Source organism: Echiichthys vipera, assembly GCF_963691815.1.
Source record: "Echiichthys vipera genome assembly, chromosome: 2".
NCBI classification, from domain to species: Eukaryota; Metazoa; Chordata; class Actinopteri; order Perciformes; family Trachinidae; genus Echiichthys; species Echiichthys vipera.
Window position 1 is genome coordinate 9,661,079 of NC_139827.1, and position 17,217 is coordinate 9,678,295.

The 17,217-nt window shown below is 40.1% G+C and overlaps 3 protein-coding genes across 3 annotated transcripts; all 3 read right to left on the bottom strand.

Annotated features, from left to right (window-relative positions):
* Positions 1-139: 139 nt before the first annotated feature.
* On the bottom strand, positions 140-2,680 carry med28 (mediator complex subunit 28; the record flags this gene model as incomplete). The annotated part of the gene is made up of 4 exons (XM_083932169.1): positions 140-715; positions 1,018-1,130; positions 1,239-1,305; positions 2,522-2,680. 4 exons carry the CDS (start codon positions 2,678-2,680, stop codon positions 512-514), a joined length of 543 nt encoding a protein of 180 aa, XP_083788295.1. The 3' UTR covers positions 140-511.
* Positions 2,681-3,812: 1,132 nt separating this feature from the next.
* On the bottom strand, positions 3,813-11,028 carry lap3 (leucine aminopeptidase 3). Its single transcript, XM_083927781.1, has 13 exons — positions 10,832-11,028; positions 9,359-9,474; positions 8,955-9,009; positions 8,765-8,870; positions 8,503-8,662; positions 8,249-8,413; positions 7,272-7,430; positions 7,055-7,179; positions 6,743-6,831; positions 6,532-6,634; positions 5,331-5,410; positions 5,130-5,242; positions 3,813-4,276 (listed from the first exon to the last, which is right to left on the bottom strand). The coding sequence occupies exons 1-13, from the start codon at positions 10,928-10,930 to the stop codon at positions 4,090-4,092; spliced, it is 1,557 nt and encodes a 518-aa protein (XP_083783907.1). The 5' UTR covers positions 10,931-11,028; the 3' UTR covers positions 3,813-4,089.
* A 1,533-nt stretch (positions 11,029-12,561) lies between these two features.
* clrn2 (clarin 2) lies at positions 12,562-15,774 on the bottom strand (the record flags this gene model as incomplete). Its single annotated transcript, XM_083934029.1, has 3 exons — positions 12,562-12,830; positions 13,804-13,983; positions 15,522-15,774. 3 exons carry the CDS (start codon positions 15,772-15,774, stop codon positions 12,562-12,564), a joined length of 702 nt encoding a protein of 233 aa, XP_083790155.1.
* Positions 15,775-17,217: the final 1,443 nt, after the last annotated feature.

Genomic DNA, 17,217 nt, shown 5'->3' on the forward strand with positions numbered 1-17,217 from the left:
ATTTATAGTTAATGTGGATCTATTTCTTCTTCTCCTTGTTATTTCTCTGATCCAGCACCCATTGGCACTAGGACTGTGTGTTTTTAAATAATTTCTTACTGTAGAACAATAAAAACATAATAAAGACTTCAGTTCAGAGTCAAAATACTCAGAAATTTTAATTTTACAGTTAAAAAAAAAGTCAGCAACATAAATATTTACATTAATGAAAATTCTGACAAAAAAAGTTTAAATAAAACTTTGTGTGATTTTCCCACAGCTGGGCAGTGACAACCATCTGTTCTTCTGTTTTCTCAGAGGTTGACATTTATCGGCAGACATCACACGGCGTACGTGGTGTGTATACGCTTCTCGAGTGTTTGGGTACAGTCACATTACACTTCTGTTGTTCCTTGTTCCCCATTTCGGTGCAACCCTTCAGCCGGCTGCAGCTGACTTGCAGGTCAGAGTTCAACATCACACTCTGGACGGGGAACAATTTAAGGAGTAATGGGGCCGTACCTTTGGTGTGTTAATTTGGTTTTAAAGGGGCAGGGGGCAGACTCGCAGAGGCCTGCTCCAGAAAGGCCAGTGGTCCAGGAGGGGGCAGGTCTGTGGGTTTGCGGTGCTGAACGCTCACATCCTCCAGCACTTGTTGCCAGTGGTGCAGTTTGGACAAGTGTTTCTGAACCAGCATTTCTTTCCTCTGCAGCTCATTGCGTAACTCTGACACATCCTGAAGTGAGAAAAAAAAATTAAGGCGCATTAACAAACAGAGAGAAATAAATAATAAGTCAACAGTGACAGCGGGTCTAAGAAATAAAAGCGACGTCAGTGAAGCCTGGATACGACACAGATGACAGTTCTCAACGAGGAGTTTGGGAACTAATTTTGTTTGTTTTGGTACACAGACGATTAGGGAGAGCCAACACCTACAAATATACAAATGATAGGGAATGGAGAGTTAAATAAGTGGACGGGAGGTGGAGAGAACGACTTCAAGAAGAGAAGAGAATGAAAATCAGTACAGTAATCTACCTCTTTCACCACCTGCTCTGGTTTCTGCACAGATAACTGAAGTCTCTTCTGTAAGAAGAAGCACTCGGTCTGTCGAGCCACATCCAGGAACTTCTGTATGCACTGGTCAACGCCTAAAAACAACAGACAGATGGATAAATGTACTTAATTATTACAGTTTGAGATAAACTAAAACTATCATAAACATAAAAGAGAAGGAAAAAAATGAAAGCTTCACTCACCAGTTCGAATCTCTTCCTGGTCAGTCCCATTAACGTAGTCTTGGCTTACCAGAGATGCAAAACATGCCTGAAGAACAAATGAATAAATGCACAGAGAACAACATGAGTAAAGGTGCTTTTTAATAAATTAGTAGATCAAAATGATGCTCCTTGGGGTTGGAGTACAGGTGGTTGTGTAGCTCTCCAGTCCCTGACTTGAATAAGGATGACAGACTTTTTCATTTTCATTGGGAAGGGCACTATAATAATAATAATAATAATAATAATAATAATAATAATAATAATAATAACTAGAAGGGGACTTAGAGAGTGCAGACCTCCAACCTACCTTGAAAAAAAAGTTTGTTTATTCACCCCGTCATTGAGATCCGCTCCAAAATGCCCACGCCATCCAAGTATAAAGTAACATAAAATGGAAATACTCACGTACTAGTACCTCAAAACTGTATTTAAATACAGTGCTTGAGTAAATGTACACCACACTCACTGACCGGGGCCCTCTGACTGGAGCCCTGTAGCGGCCACAATCACATCTCACTAACCAGCTTCAGGGGCCCGACAGCGCCAGATCACAATCTCATTTACATGACGTCATGTCCTTTCTGTCTCTATATGGTTGCACGTTTAAAATTCTCCTCTGCACTCTGTATCGTGCACGGCGGAGAAAGTCCCCGACTGGGACTTTAAGTTCAATAAACGTTCCTTTATTTTTAGATGGAGTCACGTAACATTTGTTATCATCATTGTGTAATTTGTATGATGTCCATTGAGGGAGCAAAAGTAGTATCGGCGTCAAATGTCGGCTCAAGAAAATCAGAGGTCCGTATCGGTCATCGGCTAAAGCTGATGAAAATTGGCCCTAAAAAATCCATATCAGTCGATCCCTAAAAACATGTATTGATCTTTGTACTAAACTATGACCAATTATACTTTAGATTTACATTTACATTAGACAGTACCTCAGAATAGTACTTAAGGACAGTACTACAGGAGGCTGCAGTACTAACGTTAGAGGTGGAGCCGTCGGGTTAAAGGGCACGACTCCTGGATGTGAAGCTATGAGTCAGTCTGAAAACAATTTAACATTAACATAGTTATTCAAGCGTTTACAGACCAAAACTTTCTTTACATGATTTACTCTTCACTCATGATACATTACGGTCTATTGTAGCCCTCTCAAGCGAGACCGCAGTATCTTAGCAACGCCAGCGAATGGAACAGCTAACAGCTAACAACAGTTAGCACACACAGCTAACGGAAGCTAGCACATGATAGCGTCCTACCTCGAAGGAAGCCTCCAGTTCATCCACCAGTGTGTTGTTCCCCGGAGCTCTGGTGGCGGTGCCGGGGAAGCCCGGCTGACCCGGTCCACCGGGACCGCCGACTGGATGAGCACCGGGCGGCTGCTGACCAGAGAACATCCCGCTCATGGACGACGCCATCTTGATCTGACCCGGTCCGCACATGCGCACACAGAGGGAGGCGGCTGGGTGTGTATATCTGGCCAAAAGTATGTGGACAGCCATGTTCACATACCTATTTTGTTTTTTCATGGTTTGGCTGGTTTCACTTAAGAGTAATGTTTATGCTACAGCACATAATACTATTTTAGACCAGTGGTTCCAAACCTGGAGGTCAGGGATGGATATGCTTAAGGGAACTGGAAAAGAAAACATCTATTACACAAACACATCTCAATTTCCTGCATTTTTTTCCCTTGCAAATTAGTGGTTACTTTCCCCTCTTTAGGTTTCTACAAAAATAATCAAATTAATTCAATTACATTTTGTGCCAACTCATAACAAAAGTTATCTCAGGACACTTTACATATGAGTAAAGACAATATATTCCTCTATTAATCACACAAAGGGGATATTTCATTTTTACAGCAGCAAATAGGATAGCAGACATAGAAGCATCAATAATAATTAAACAATAAATTGCAGAAATATATTAAATATAACAATAACAGGAACAATATATACAATGTTTTAAATTTACTCCAAGGCACTCTTGTGCACACAGTGGCAACAAAACCTTCCCTTTAACAGGCAGGAACATCGGACAGACCCAGCTTTATGGAGGACCGACATTTGTATACACCGGTTGGGGAGGAAGAAAAAGAGAGAAACAGAGAAAAGACAGACAGAGAGACAGTCCCAGAGATGGAAGCAACCTCAAAAGTACCAGTAACTATGATAATATCTATAGTAATGTGATTATGACTTATATGTTATTGCAGTTAATTTAGTAAAATAGTAGAAACAATTCCCTGTTTTTCACAAGACAATCCCCCCTCACACAACAACAAATTATTTTCAGAGTTTGGTGTGGAAGAACTTCACTGGTATTTAAGATGAACGCTCAATATCAGCGTTGAACCTCATGAATGCTCTTGTGACTGATCAGGCTCCACAATACCGTGCTGTTACAACACATCAATGCCAATGGGCCAAGTAGTGTACTGTTCCTCCATGTTGTCGACAACTTAGCCATAAGCATAACAAAAGTGTCACACACATAACCAAAGTCTTATAGAGTTTATTTTACACAACATATAAACTATGTGAGCTGTTTAGTTACAGAGCTTCAGGTGCTTTAGCTGAAATCACAACAGTGTGGAGAGACACTGAACCTGAATGCATCAGCTGTATGTAAACATTAAAGCTGTCAGGTTGATTTAAAAATACAGCCATAAATGTCTGCCAACTTTTCTAGAGCTCTTTATTTGGAAAATGACACAGTTCATTAGTGCACTGACTTCTAAACGCGTTGAGAGTTCGCTCCAGAAAAGAAGCTGACAGTCAGAGAGAGAGAGTCCTGTGTCTGATCTGGTATTTGTGTCGACCTCTCAGCCATTGTGCGCCAGTCCGGCTGCAAACTCCACCAGCGTACGTGTCGGTCTTCCAGACATGCCTTTTCTCAGGTAGGGAACTTCATCTTTGTTACTCATCACACCTGCGATGTCCAGATGGGCCCAGTGAGGAGCTGTGACAAACTCTCTCAGGAATGCAGCTGCTGTGCATGCACCGCCAGAACTAGAAAGATAACCAACACACACAGCAGTCCGAATCAGGTAAATAAAGCCACGGCTCAAACATGCCGTCATCAGGCTAAAATCCTGTTAATTCTCATCATTTGGTTCTTGATTTATCAATCCTGGATAACATTATTTTGAGTAACACTGCACTCTTACCTTGAAATAAAGGCAAAATGAGTCAAGAGTTGATCAGATTTATTTTAAAACAGTTTTGGAGAACCCAAAATCCAGACATGTATCAAATAGTCATTCTAATTTGGATAACTCAATTGTCTACCAGGGTTCCCACTCTTTGCTTAGTCATTAACCAGGACCTTTCCAGGACGATTTATGTCCCGGTGTTTTTTCTTGAAAATACAGGACAGCACATGCTCAAAACCAGACATAATTTATCGGTAGGCCTAGTATTGAAACAACCCACTTGCAGCTCTGCAAAATTTCGACTTGATGCTGAAAAGATTACTGCAAATTCACTACAATCCACAAATCGACTAATGTGGGAGCTGAAATGGAAAAAGGAGCGTTCTGCTTTACGTCTGGTGGACCAGCTTTTATGTGTCATACCATGCAGTTTTTCCTACCAACAAGTCGAGTTTCAAACTTAATACACACCTAGGTGTACGTAGTGAGTGAGGGGTTAAAATACAATCCAAATTCTATCAGGACAACATAGATCGTATGTAGGATATTTGGTAATTTTAATCAATTTTCAGGTGTTTCAATGACTGGAGAACCAGTCTCTAAATTTGCAGCTTTTCCAGGACGCTTGGGAACCCTATCTAGGTATGAAGAGCGAGGCCCTGTACTGCGCTGATGCTGCAGGTGCTGACTGAAAGTAGTGAGATACGTACCGGCTGTACTTGCCAATGTTGTTGAGGTCAGCCAGCTGGCTGTCAGTCACCTGTCTGGTGTAGTGCTGGAACAGAGGCATCCGCCACAATCTGTCACCTGTCACAACACTAGCCTTCACACACACACACACACGCCATTAGTCAACACAGGAGCTGACGGACTGAGATGTTGTGAGTGTGTTCATTGTGCATACACTGGACCTTGTGCAGCTGCTCCCAGAGCCAGTCAGAGTTTGTGAATACTCCAGTTGCTGCTGAGCCAAGAGCTACATCCATCGCACCTTTGAGACAGAAGAAGCTACAGTTTTAACATTTAACAATTATATTTGCATATCTTATTATCAGCCTAAGGTGGCTTATACACCTACACTTCAGTTAAGCTTGTCTATGACAACGCTAGCCTTCTTGTTCTGCTCCATTTCCTGTTCATTATAATTATTACCAACAGACTAAAACTGTAAATGTGAACTCACATGGACAGGCAACTCAGTAACTGGACAGTTTTGGTGACAGCGCGTCATGTGGACTACATGGGGACTACATGGAGATATCAAATGTGTGTTAACTTATCTTTCCTGGTGTCAGTAACTGATTATGAGCACTTATACTTAAGACTAAAACTGGACTTCACATGTCATTGATAAATGCATGTTGATATGTTCAAACAAGACAAAAAAAGAGGCATCTTGTACCCATGGGTTAAACGATTTGTGAGCCTGAAAACTTTTCCAGGAGGAAATGTGGACAGGTCTGTGTCATAGCAAGGTGGGCGGTGTGTGCACATGAACAATGTTTGGCTTCCCTACGTGGCAGAAATGCCCGCGGAGCCTAGCAGCGGAGAACAGCCACGGAGCGTAGCCGCGAAAAGAATCAGCGGATTTCTCTGACAGTTGATATGATCACAATGTTTTCAGCCCAGCAGATCTCAGCGGACCTCTGATGCTCTAAAGTCTGTGCATTGCAGACACGGAGGGAACCAAACACTGTTCAGCTGCACACACTACCCATTACCATGATACAGAGCTGGAGTTAAATCAGCAAATATCTCTTTAAATTTTATATGAATTTTAAACTGCTCTATGCCTGAAATCGGACATGGAGCCAGAGGACTTCAAACCCTGTGTACCATAATTAAAGGGGGGTATTTTATTTTACCAATATAGTGAAGATATAGACAGGGGATAAGGGGACAGTTAGAGATGTATGATAATCAAAGGGGCCCAGTGAGATCTGAATTGGGGACCTTATACTATATATATATATATACTACGTCTTAATCACTAGACCATCTTTGTCCTTTTAACTTTACTTACAATAAAATAAAATGTGATGTGAACATAAAGCATCAGTTGTGTTTTGTCTCAAATGTCACTGTGTAAATAAATGAATTGAAAAATCCCACCTGTTAGCGTAGCAACATTGACAATGGCTCGGGGGTTGAAGGTGTGTCCGTAACACAGTGCGTCAGCGAGAACCAGTCGGCCCTCTGCGTCTGTGTTATCCACCTGCACAGAACAATTAAACCTATTCATCTGTACACACACATGTAAGTGCACAAACACAACACACTCACGTAACTGTTTGAAGCGTTCACATTTCATCGTGACTCCCACCTGAATAGTTTTTCCATTTTTGGCCGTGACAACATCCCCCGGTTTAGTAGCTTTTCCACTGGGCATGTTCTCACACAGAGGAGCCAGACCTGATTCGTTTTAATCATTGGAAACACACAAGCTTAGAGACTTGTTTCCCTTAAACATTACAATAGGTTTTTAGATTTAATACATAAAAATAAATACATGCACAGTGATTCAAAGTTAAAAACAAAACATTTAATCAGGAGGGATTTATTTTTAAAGAAACGTTCATTTGCTATCCATGATAGAAAAATGATGTAAGAGGATCCATGTTGTCAAAAAGCTCACCAATAATGTTGACTGGCAGTTTGAGAGCCGCTGCCGTGACGATAGACGCACACACTGTGGCAGCTCCACCCATATCAGCTCTCATTTCATCCATAGAAGGAGACGGCTTCAGAGAAATACCACCACTGACGGAGAACAGACAGAACCAAACGGCGTTAATGTGAGCATTGTAATGTTTTTTTTTTGTAATGGGGTAGAGAGTGTTATTATGGTTTACCTGTCAAAGGTGATGCCTTTGCCCACCAAGAGCAGCGGGGCCTGCGTGCTGTCAGGACAACCATTGTAATGTATCTCTAGGAAAACAGGGGGCTCCTCTGAGCCTTTAGACACACTGAGAAACGCTCCCATCTGTTGCTCCTCTATCCAAGCCTGAGATCTGCAATAAAAGGGTTAAAAATCAGACCTTATTTCAAGTGATAGAATATTAAGTTGTTAATAAGAGTTGTTTGATGGTGATTAAAGCTGCAGTCGGTAAGTCTGGGAGATCGAGCTGACTCAGTTAAATGTCAAACGTTTAAAACTCTCACCCCCCTCCCCGACTACCACCGAGCTCCTCCGCTCCCTCCCATAGAGTTCTTGTCAGCGTGTGTCTCTTCTCATCGATCAACGGCATGGAGTAACCGCTACAGTGATAGGCTGGCTAATTTATTCATAGATAGCAATTGTTAACGTAATTTAGCGTATGCCTAGCTTGAGGCTCGTGTCTGTGATATTGTAACATGTGCGAGCGGGGAGAGAGAATCTGTGGCGTGTGCACAAACTGTGAGCTGTGCTGAGTGGATGGGATGATATGGGCGCAGACGCAGAACAAACAACAGGCTCTACGTGCACGTAGAGGCGCGTTCTTTTTTCTAAAACCGATTTATGTTGTTCTATCGGAGCATAGTGTCGGTTTCAGTGAATATGATCAAAAAAATATATTGCAGACTGCAGCTTTAATCAATTAGAACATTAACACACCGCACTGTTTATTTGGATCACATTCTCACCTAAAGTGAACTCTAGAGTATTTGGAAGGATACGGAGACCCTGCACTATCAGGCAGACCAGAGTTCAAATGTAAAATGCTCCAGGGTTCATTTAAAACGGACCAACCACCCTAACGTGCCCTTCAATTAATCGATGCATCAAAATACTGTATTTCACGTTTCTTTGTTGTTTTTTTCTGAGTACTATAATCACTGATGAACGAACCTCTTATTTATTGTGACTCCTCCAGCATGTGGTGCTAGTTTCTCCTCGATGGTGTTGGCAAAAGCAGTAGGAGTGATGTGATTGGCTGGAGCTTCCATGAGTAGCCGTGCCAGGTTTTGGCCTTCTGCATACATGACTCCTTTCTGCCAACCGGCCGAGTCAGCACTGCAAGCAAATACACACAGACATAAACACAAGTGACCCTGCATTTATCTGTATTAACCCCAGAGTGAAGTGCTCCTTTGTTAGTCTACCTTCCATGGAGCTGTGTGGTTACTTTGGTCTTCTTCTTGGATTTGAGTTGGTCGTACTGGAACAAACCCAGAGCGGCACCTTCTGCTGCTGACTGAGCATCGCCGCAGCCATCGACCTCCACATGGTTCACCTCCAGATCCTGAAGCGACCGGCAGCCCACTGAACACACACACACACACACACACACACACAGACAAACACACAAACATCAGCTAGGTTCTAACGCCAGTAAATAAAGACGAGCAGAGTCATGTGTCTTACCCGACACCGCCTGTCTGATGTTCTCCTTGCTGGTGTCCCAGTTCTCTGACCCACACACACCTGCACTGGTCTTACCCAGCCCGACTACTGCCACACAGGGAAAGTCCTGTAAAAGACACAGGGAAGAGTTAACTACTCCGATGTTGTTCAGAGACCAGGTTTGTCTTAATCTATCGTCACACCTTGTTACCTCGTGGATTCCATAAAATATTCTGCTTTTCCCTTTCTTGAGAGCCGGACCAGAGCTGCAGAGAACAAAACAAAACCAGTTTATTAACAGCTTTAGTTGAATTTACTTTAGTTTATTTCAGTCATTTGTAACTTATACAACACAATACACTGATAATAAACAATAAAAAACTTCTTAACAACCGGTGCAGTAGATTATTCTCGATAAATAAACAAATTCTGCCAGTAAAAGAGTAATAATACAACATTAGCCCCCAAAACGACCATAAATTGAGTCAATAACTGAAGGACTGTTGTGTTAGTCTGCATCAGTTTACGTCAGGAGTCCCAAATAAACTTCATGTATGTTGTTATTATCACATAATAAGACAGCTGTGACATCTCACCGATATATCACAGACTCACATTTTCAGCAGTTCAGAGAGTTTCCCAGACAAAGTTTGGTCAAAACCTGCAGCAGCTTGTGTCAGATGAAGGCCGCCCTCCTCTCCCTCCTTCTCAAACACGCCCAGCACCAGACCCTGCAGACACACACACATCCACACAGTGAGGAAGCTCATCATCAGTCCTGTCAGAGTCCCCACAAACCTCACAGAGTACACCGACTAGTTGTGTTACTGTTCTGTTATGAGACATAATATTATTGACAGCTTTATAATTCCGATCAAATACATTTTGTAACATTTGTTTTTTGAGGTGAATGCTAAATTCTACATGTATATATAATCCCACATAATTCTCCAACGCAACTCTTGCTATCAAATAAATCTTCAGATCTTCGTCCTCCACAGAGCTGGGTCTGTCTGACGTTCCTGCCTGTTAAAGGGAAGGTTTTCGTTGCCACCGTACTCTAAAGGGGAATTGTTGGGTCTATGTAAATCATAAATAAGTCATAGAGTGTGGTCTTTACCTACTCTGTAAAGTGTCCTGAGATAACTTTTGTTATGATTTGACACTATAAATAAAATTGAATTGAATCTTACACATACATATTTTAAATACTTAGTACCATAAATATGAATACATGTATTTATTTATAAATAAGTGTATTTATTTGCTTATTTTGGAACCAATATTAATTTTATTTTTGTTTCTTTAACAACTTTTTTCCCCCTAACACTTCAGACTTAACATTAGAGGTTCCTTTTTTTTTTTTTGGTATTACCGGTCAGATGATCGTATCCCAAAACTTTTGCCACTTTCAAATCTAAATGAAAAACTCTGTTCTCCTGTGCTTCCTACTAGTTGTATCTCCTTTGTTGCATTTGAGGCGACTTACTAATTACAACACTGTAACTGAACTCTAACTGGATTTCTGGTCCATCCGATTTTTATTTTATATTATCTAATAAAATAAAATAAAAATAGTTTTATTCCATCCTTTTTTTCTTTAAACATGTTTTTATTTGAGAAAATGAGGGTTGGGGACAGATATTCAACATACATACCGTAGTTTTCTTATTATCTTATATATATATATCAATAAAATAGTGAAGATGAACTCGAAGAGCACACCTCAAATGTTACACTGAAAAGGTTACAAGCATGAAAATATACAAGGTCAGAATAATAATAAAAATAATATATACATATAATAATAATAATAATAATAATAACATAACATCCTAATGTATTTATAAACTAAATGTATTAATTTTGATATTGCTATAGTTTTTAAAGCACTTTGAATTCCCTGTGTCTGAAATATCCAATATAAATCACACACACACACACACACACACACACACACACACACACACACACACACACACACACACACACACACACACACACACACACACACACACACACACACACACACACACACACACACACACACACACACACACAGCTAATGTTTGACAGATTGACAGTTACCTTCCTCTCGTGCAGGTGAGTCTGTGACGCGGAAAATGACCTGCAGTGTTTTGTGCGCACCGCCGTCTGCGCAGCTCTCCTCAGAAGCAGCATCGTCATCTGTTATTCATGCACCAAAAAACATTTAAACCCCCGAAACACACTAAACACTCAGAGTTTAGAGGTCGCACACATGTGGGGAAAAGCAGGCAAAAGGGAGTCGAGCGACCTGACAGCGTCGCATTTGATATACGTCACCAACAAGCGACAAAGACGAACTCTTTTTTTTTTTTTTAACAAACTTTATTTTCAGAAATATTCAGACATTACAAAATACATAAAGGTACAGACAGGAGTTTTACACATAAACATATATTTTTATTTTAAAAAAAAAACTGAAATCACCTGGTCCATAGTGTTGTTCAAGATGTGAGAAATTTGTTTTGTTTTTTAAATACTTTACATACAGAGTCATCTAATATCTAAAGTCCACCATAAAACAAGTTTTTACTGCGAATAAACTGAATAAATCTGGCCCTTGTGAATGTGAGTGTGAATGGTGCCTGTCTCTGTTTGTCTCTATGTGCCCTGGGATAGACTGGCGTCCTGTCCAGGGTGTACCCCGCCTCACGCCCAATGTCAGCTGGGATCGGCTCCAACACCCCTGCGACCCCGTTAGGGATAAGCTGTTGAAGATGGTGGATGGATTATAACACAACAATACATAACCATTTTGCATTGTGAGCTTTGAATATATTGTAATGCTAAAACTTATTTTGATTAAGTACAATTAAGTACACTTTCAATGCAGGCCTTTTACGTAGTGGTCTAGGCCTTTCTACACTGTGATGTAGTAGTGATACTTCTTTAACTTAATATCTGAGTACTTCTTCTTCCACCACCTGTAGTTAACAACATCAGTTTGTAAGATCCCAAAATAACAACTGATAACTTACTTTGAAACAACAAACTGAATGAATGTGTTCAGAGAAAATCTGAAAAAAGGAAATTAGTCTTTGGATGCATGCGTTCTGTCAAATTCACATAATTCAAATCTAAGACTCTATAATCCACCATAATAAATGAATCTGAACAATGTTTAATCCATTAAAGCTTGTGTTCTGTTGAGAGGGGAGACAAGCGTTTCGGGACTTGATATTTGCATGTTCAGAACAGAGATTATTGTATTTATTATATTATTATATAAGAGATAAAATAGAACAATAATGACAAAGTTTCATGTCCTTGGAATATTATAACCATTAAAAAAGAAGCATGTAATCTAATTTATCTGTTCGTATCGAAGAGATTATAAACCAGTGTTACACATGTAATACAAGTCCTTTAATTACTTTTTTTATATTTTCACCCTTATAACAGCTGACTTCTTCAGACTTGATCTCTTTCTGTGCATTGAAGGTCGTATACTTAACATTTATCACATAAACCTCATAAAATAAATCACTTTCATAAAGGAAACAAGAATCATGAATGTAAAAAAAAACTAACGTTAAATCCCTGAAGAAAGGGTTTAAAGTGGCTGAAAAACAGATCAGTCAATGACAATCTATACATATAATGAAAACAGTTAAGATGTATTTACATTTTGCAGCTATAAACAGAATCAGCACAAGATGTCCAGGATGCAAAGGGCGAGTTTGGGACTAAACTCTCTGCACTCGTATTCAAGACTGGAGGGGCTCAGTTTGACTGTCAGCCATCAGTGACGTAAATGCTCCCGGGTTGGTCCTTCAGTAGAGCAGGTCCAGAGCAGAGACGGTGGGTTCTTCGGGTTTCTTGATCTCTGGTTTGGGCAGTTTGATGCGGCTCATGGCAACCACTCCACAGACGGCGAAGTGAGTCGCGATGCTGCCCACGCCCAGCCAGAAGGACCAGTCCAGGGTGTCATCCAGGACAACCAGCACGAAGAGGTTCTCCCGATGATTGGCCACCCGCTCCGTCAGACTGTGGTGCCTCACGGCTGCCAGGAAACACAGCACGCCCAGGGCACCAAAAAGAGCTGGGAGAAGAGTCAGGGAAGGGAAACAGGGAGGTGAAATAATGCAGAGGAGAGAGAAAATACTGGTAAATGAAACAGAAATGATGGTGGGGAGAATAGAAGAGGTGCACATCAATAACTGTCTGGTTTGGGATCGGCCACCAAACAGGACAGGAACAGACTGCAACGGACAATCAGGTCTGCAGAAAAAAGACCCCTCACACCCTGCACACAAACGGTTTAAACTTCTTCCCTCTGGTGGGCGTCACAGAGCTCCAAGATCACCAGACACAAAAACAGTTTCTTCCCCAGGCCGTCCCCCTGATCTCCCCATAACCCCCTGTCATTGCATGCCCGTTTGCACTAAACATGTGTATTTGAAGAGCTCTTTTCCAAAACGAGATAAAAGCCAAATTTAAAAAGAAAGAGTTTGAGCCACTTTGCTGTATACAGAACCTTTTCACTGCTTCATCAATGTTTCATGCCAAATCGCTATATGTCCTTGTTTAAAATGGTCCGCAAGATGCCTTTCAGTTAAGGAATTCTCTTTAGTAGACCTTGGTCCTGTTGTTCTTCCAGTCGTGGTGCTTTTTCGTTTTCAGGCTCAATTATCAATTATCACATTTCCTTTCTGACATTTTGCTGCTGTACTGTGTAGTAACCATAGTAACAGTGAGTGAGGTATCATTTGACAACAAAACTGATCTTATGAGCCCGGCCACATGGTGGCAGCTGATTGGGAAAATGTGTTCCATATCCATCCAATCAAGGGCCCCAATAGGAGGCAGGTTTTTTTTATCCCAGTGTTAAATTAAAATGTTTTAAAATAGTTTGGCCAATCTGGGGCCCCTGCACACCTGGGGCCCCTAGGCTGCAGCCTTGGCCAGCCTGTGCATTAATCCGCCCCTGCACGTATGTTTAAAAAAAGAAAAAGAAAGAAATGTGAAGCAACAAGAAGAGAAGGAAGTTTGAGGGACAGCGGTGCCTCACATACCAGCAATGAGGTTCCATAGGTAGAGTCCTTTGTGCCCTTTGATGCTCTGGTAGGGAACTTTGCGTGCGTTGTAAATGCAGAACGACAGACTGACCAGCGCGAAACCCACAGCCACCAGCAGGAAGATGATCACCATCATGTGAAGGCCGCTGTTCAAGGTCCGCACAAGCTTTGGGAAAACTGGAGAGAGAAGAAACACAGATACAAAAACACACATTATCAATCGTGATGAGACAAGATGAAGAGTGAAGATGTGTGCAGGTGTGGATGATGCGTAGATGCAGGATGTATTTGATCTGTATTTTTCATATTTCCATAAACAAATAGGTTTATTTCATGATAGTTTATTTATTTATTTAATGTAGAACACGTTGGGTTGAGTCCATAGTCTTATAAATAGTGGACAGAGGGCTTATAGGCTGTATTTGATCTGTATTTTTCCTATTTAAATAAACAAAAAGGTTTATTTCATAATAGTTTACTTAATATTGATATTGGGTGTAGTCTAGAGTCTTATAATGAATGAACAGAAAGCTCATACTCCTGTACTATAATAATAATAATACTACTGTATTTTTTCCCATTTCAATAAACAAATATGTTTATTTCATGTTTGTTAATGTATTTATTTAATATTGAACACTTTGGATAGTCCAGAGTCTTATAATAGTGAATGGGCACAGAGAGCTTATATGCTGTTTTGTAGTTTTTTATATTTCAATGTTTATTATATGGTTTATGTAAATATTAAACACTTTGGGTGTAGTCTAGAGTCTGATAATGAAGAATGGAGGGCTTATAGGCTGTATTTGACTGTATTTGATCTGTATTTTTCACATTTTAATGTATTTTATTATTGTTTATGTAAATATTAAACACTTTGGATGTAGGCTAGAGTGTTATAATGAAGGACAAAGAGCTTATAGGCTGTATTTTACTGTATATTTTCATTTTTGTAATGTTTATTTCATTATGGTTTATGTAAATATTAAACACTTTGGGTGTAGTCTAGAGTCTTATAATGAAGAATGGAGGGCCTATAGGCTGTATTTGATCTGTAGTTTTTTATATTTCAATGTTTATTATATGGTTTATTTAAATATTAAACAATTTGTGTTTAGTCTAGTCCTATAATGAAGGACAGAGGGCTTTTAGGCTGTATTTGATCTGTATTTTTCACATTTTAATGTATTTTATTATGGTTTATGTAAATATTAAACACTTTGGGTGTAGTGTGAAGACTTATAATGAATTGACAGAGTTTATAGGCTGTATCTTACTGCATTTTTTCACATTTTAATGTATTTCATTGTGGTTTATGTAAATATTAAACACTTTTGGTATAGTCTAGACTGTTATAATGAAGGACAGAGAGCTTATAGGCTGTATTTTACTGTATATTTTCATTTTTAAATGTTTATTTCATTATGGTTTATGTTAATATTACACATTTGGATGTAGTCTAGAGTGTTATAATGAAGGACAGAGAGCTTATGGCTGTATTTTACTGTATATTTTCATTTTTAAAATGTTTATTTCATTATTGTTTATGTTAATATTAAACACTTTGTAGTCTAGAGTCTTATAAGGAAGTATAGAGGGCTTATAGGCTGTCTGATCTGTATTTTTCACGTTCTAATGTTTATTTTATTATGGTTTATGTAAATATTAAACACTTTAGGTGTAGTTTAGAGTCTTATAATGAAGAATGTACTTACTGTATATCTTGGAGCTCCTGTTGCCGAGCCCGCACTTCTTGGTCTTCCCTCCCTGGAACAAGCCGTAGTAAACGTCCCCGATGAACTGCTCCAGCTCCGGGTGGGACGCGTTCACAATCTCCGCCCCGGTTTTACACAGGATCCGTCCGGTGACCCACCGCTCCGTGGACAGAGCCACGACCAGGAGCGCCACCGAGCCGACACAGAGCACCGAGGCCGCCGAGAACGTTATCCGTTTCCACAGCGAAGGCATCTTAGGAGCCCATGGTGCCCCGAGGAAGGTAACACGACGCCGGGCAGCGACCGCGACGCACAGCCGGCGATCACCATGAGTTTATTCTCTAGTTTGAAAGAAGAAAAAATGAATCATAATCGGATAAATACTTATTTCTCTCTGTAAAATGTCGCCTGTATTGATGTATGTGAGTCAGAGAGGAGGAGAAACCGAATCTATGGCGGTCAGAGAGATCCGTTACCGGGAGAAACTCTATCCCTGCTGCTGCCCGGCGCGCCTGGCTCCGGAGCCCTCCCTCTGCGCGCTCTTTATGCAGCGGGTGAATTAACCTTTGCAGCTTGGCCTTTTGAGCTGGCAATGCATCACGACGGGTGACCATAAAACCGTGCAAGCATGAGTTAACGGTGTCAGAATGACAGTTATGATCCACTGTAACAGAGACCCTAAAGGTCAGAGCATTAATCAAAGGGGCTTTATTATAGTCCTGCATCTTGTTTCTGCATAATTTATCTGCAAGTCCATAGAAGTGGTTTAAGGCGCATTTACTTTAGTGTTGCAGGCTCCTTAATAGACTTTTGAGCAGTGGCAGACAAGACACATCAAAAGGGTTTTCTAACATGTGGGCAGCTTGTATGACAATGCATTTTCTCCACTGAAAGAACACAGAGGGGCACTTATTATAAAGGTTATATGTAAATATTTTGGTACTTTGTATTGTTATTGCTATACATTGTACATTTATATTGCTATGTTATAACGTATAATTTTCTGTCTCTCAGTTAAATTGTACCTATGATGCAAACTACAGACCTGGCGTCATTTTAAGTGGGAGAACTTGCACAATCGTTGGCTGACCAAATACTTTTTTTGCCCAACTGTATATCAGGATAGAAGATTTTGGCTAATCTACCCCCTCACTGAGTTGATTTTGAAGTAATCTCTCAATTGATGGGTGTAAGGCTTGTAGCCCATTCTGGAAACTATTTTTATTCCACATAAGTTTTTCCTACAAAAACACCAAAAGGTATATATGAAAAAAAGCTTGAACAAAACTGTAGCATTGGCACTGGGGAACATCAGCACCGTACTAGTTAATTTCATTATTTGTCAAATCGTCTTGGCAAGTGATCCAAACTAAAATAACATTAAAAAATTTAAGGTAAAATAAGGACACAAACACAACACATGAAAACTGATTGATGAGGCACTGAAAAGTCATTGAGAATATGTGATGTGGTGGCAAACTAATTTAAAATAAATACAGGATCGTTAGAAAATACACCTTTCTCTCCTCATCTTGCACCTTAAAATCCACATAATACTTTATAATATAGTGTTTTAAATTTGCGAAACTGTACTCTTATTGTAGTTTATATTTTGTGTATTTCTGATTGTATTGTACCGCTGCTGCGATGACCTAATTTCTCCTCGGGGATAAATAAAGTTATCTATCTATCTATC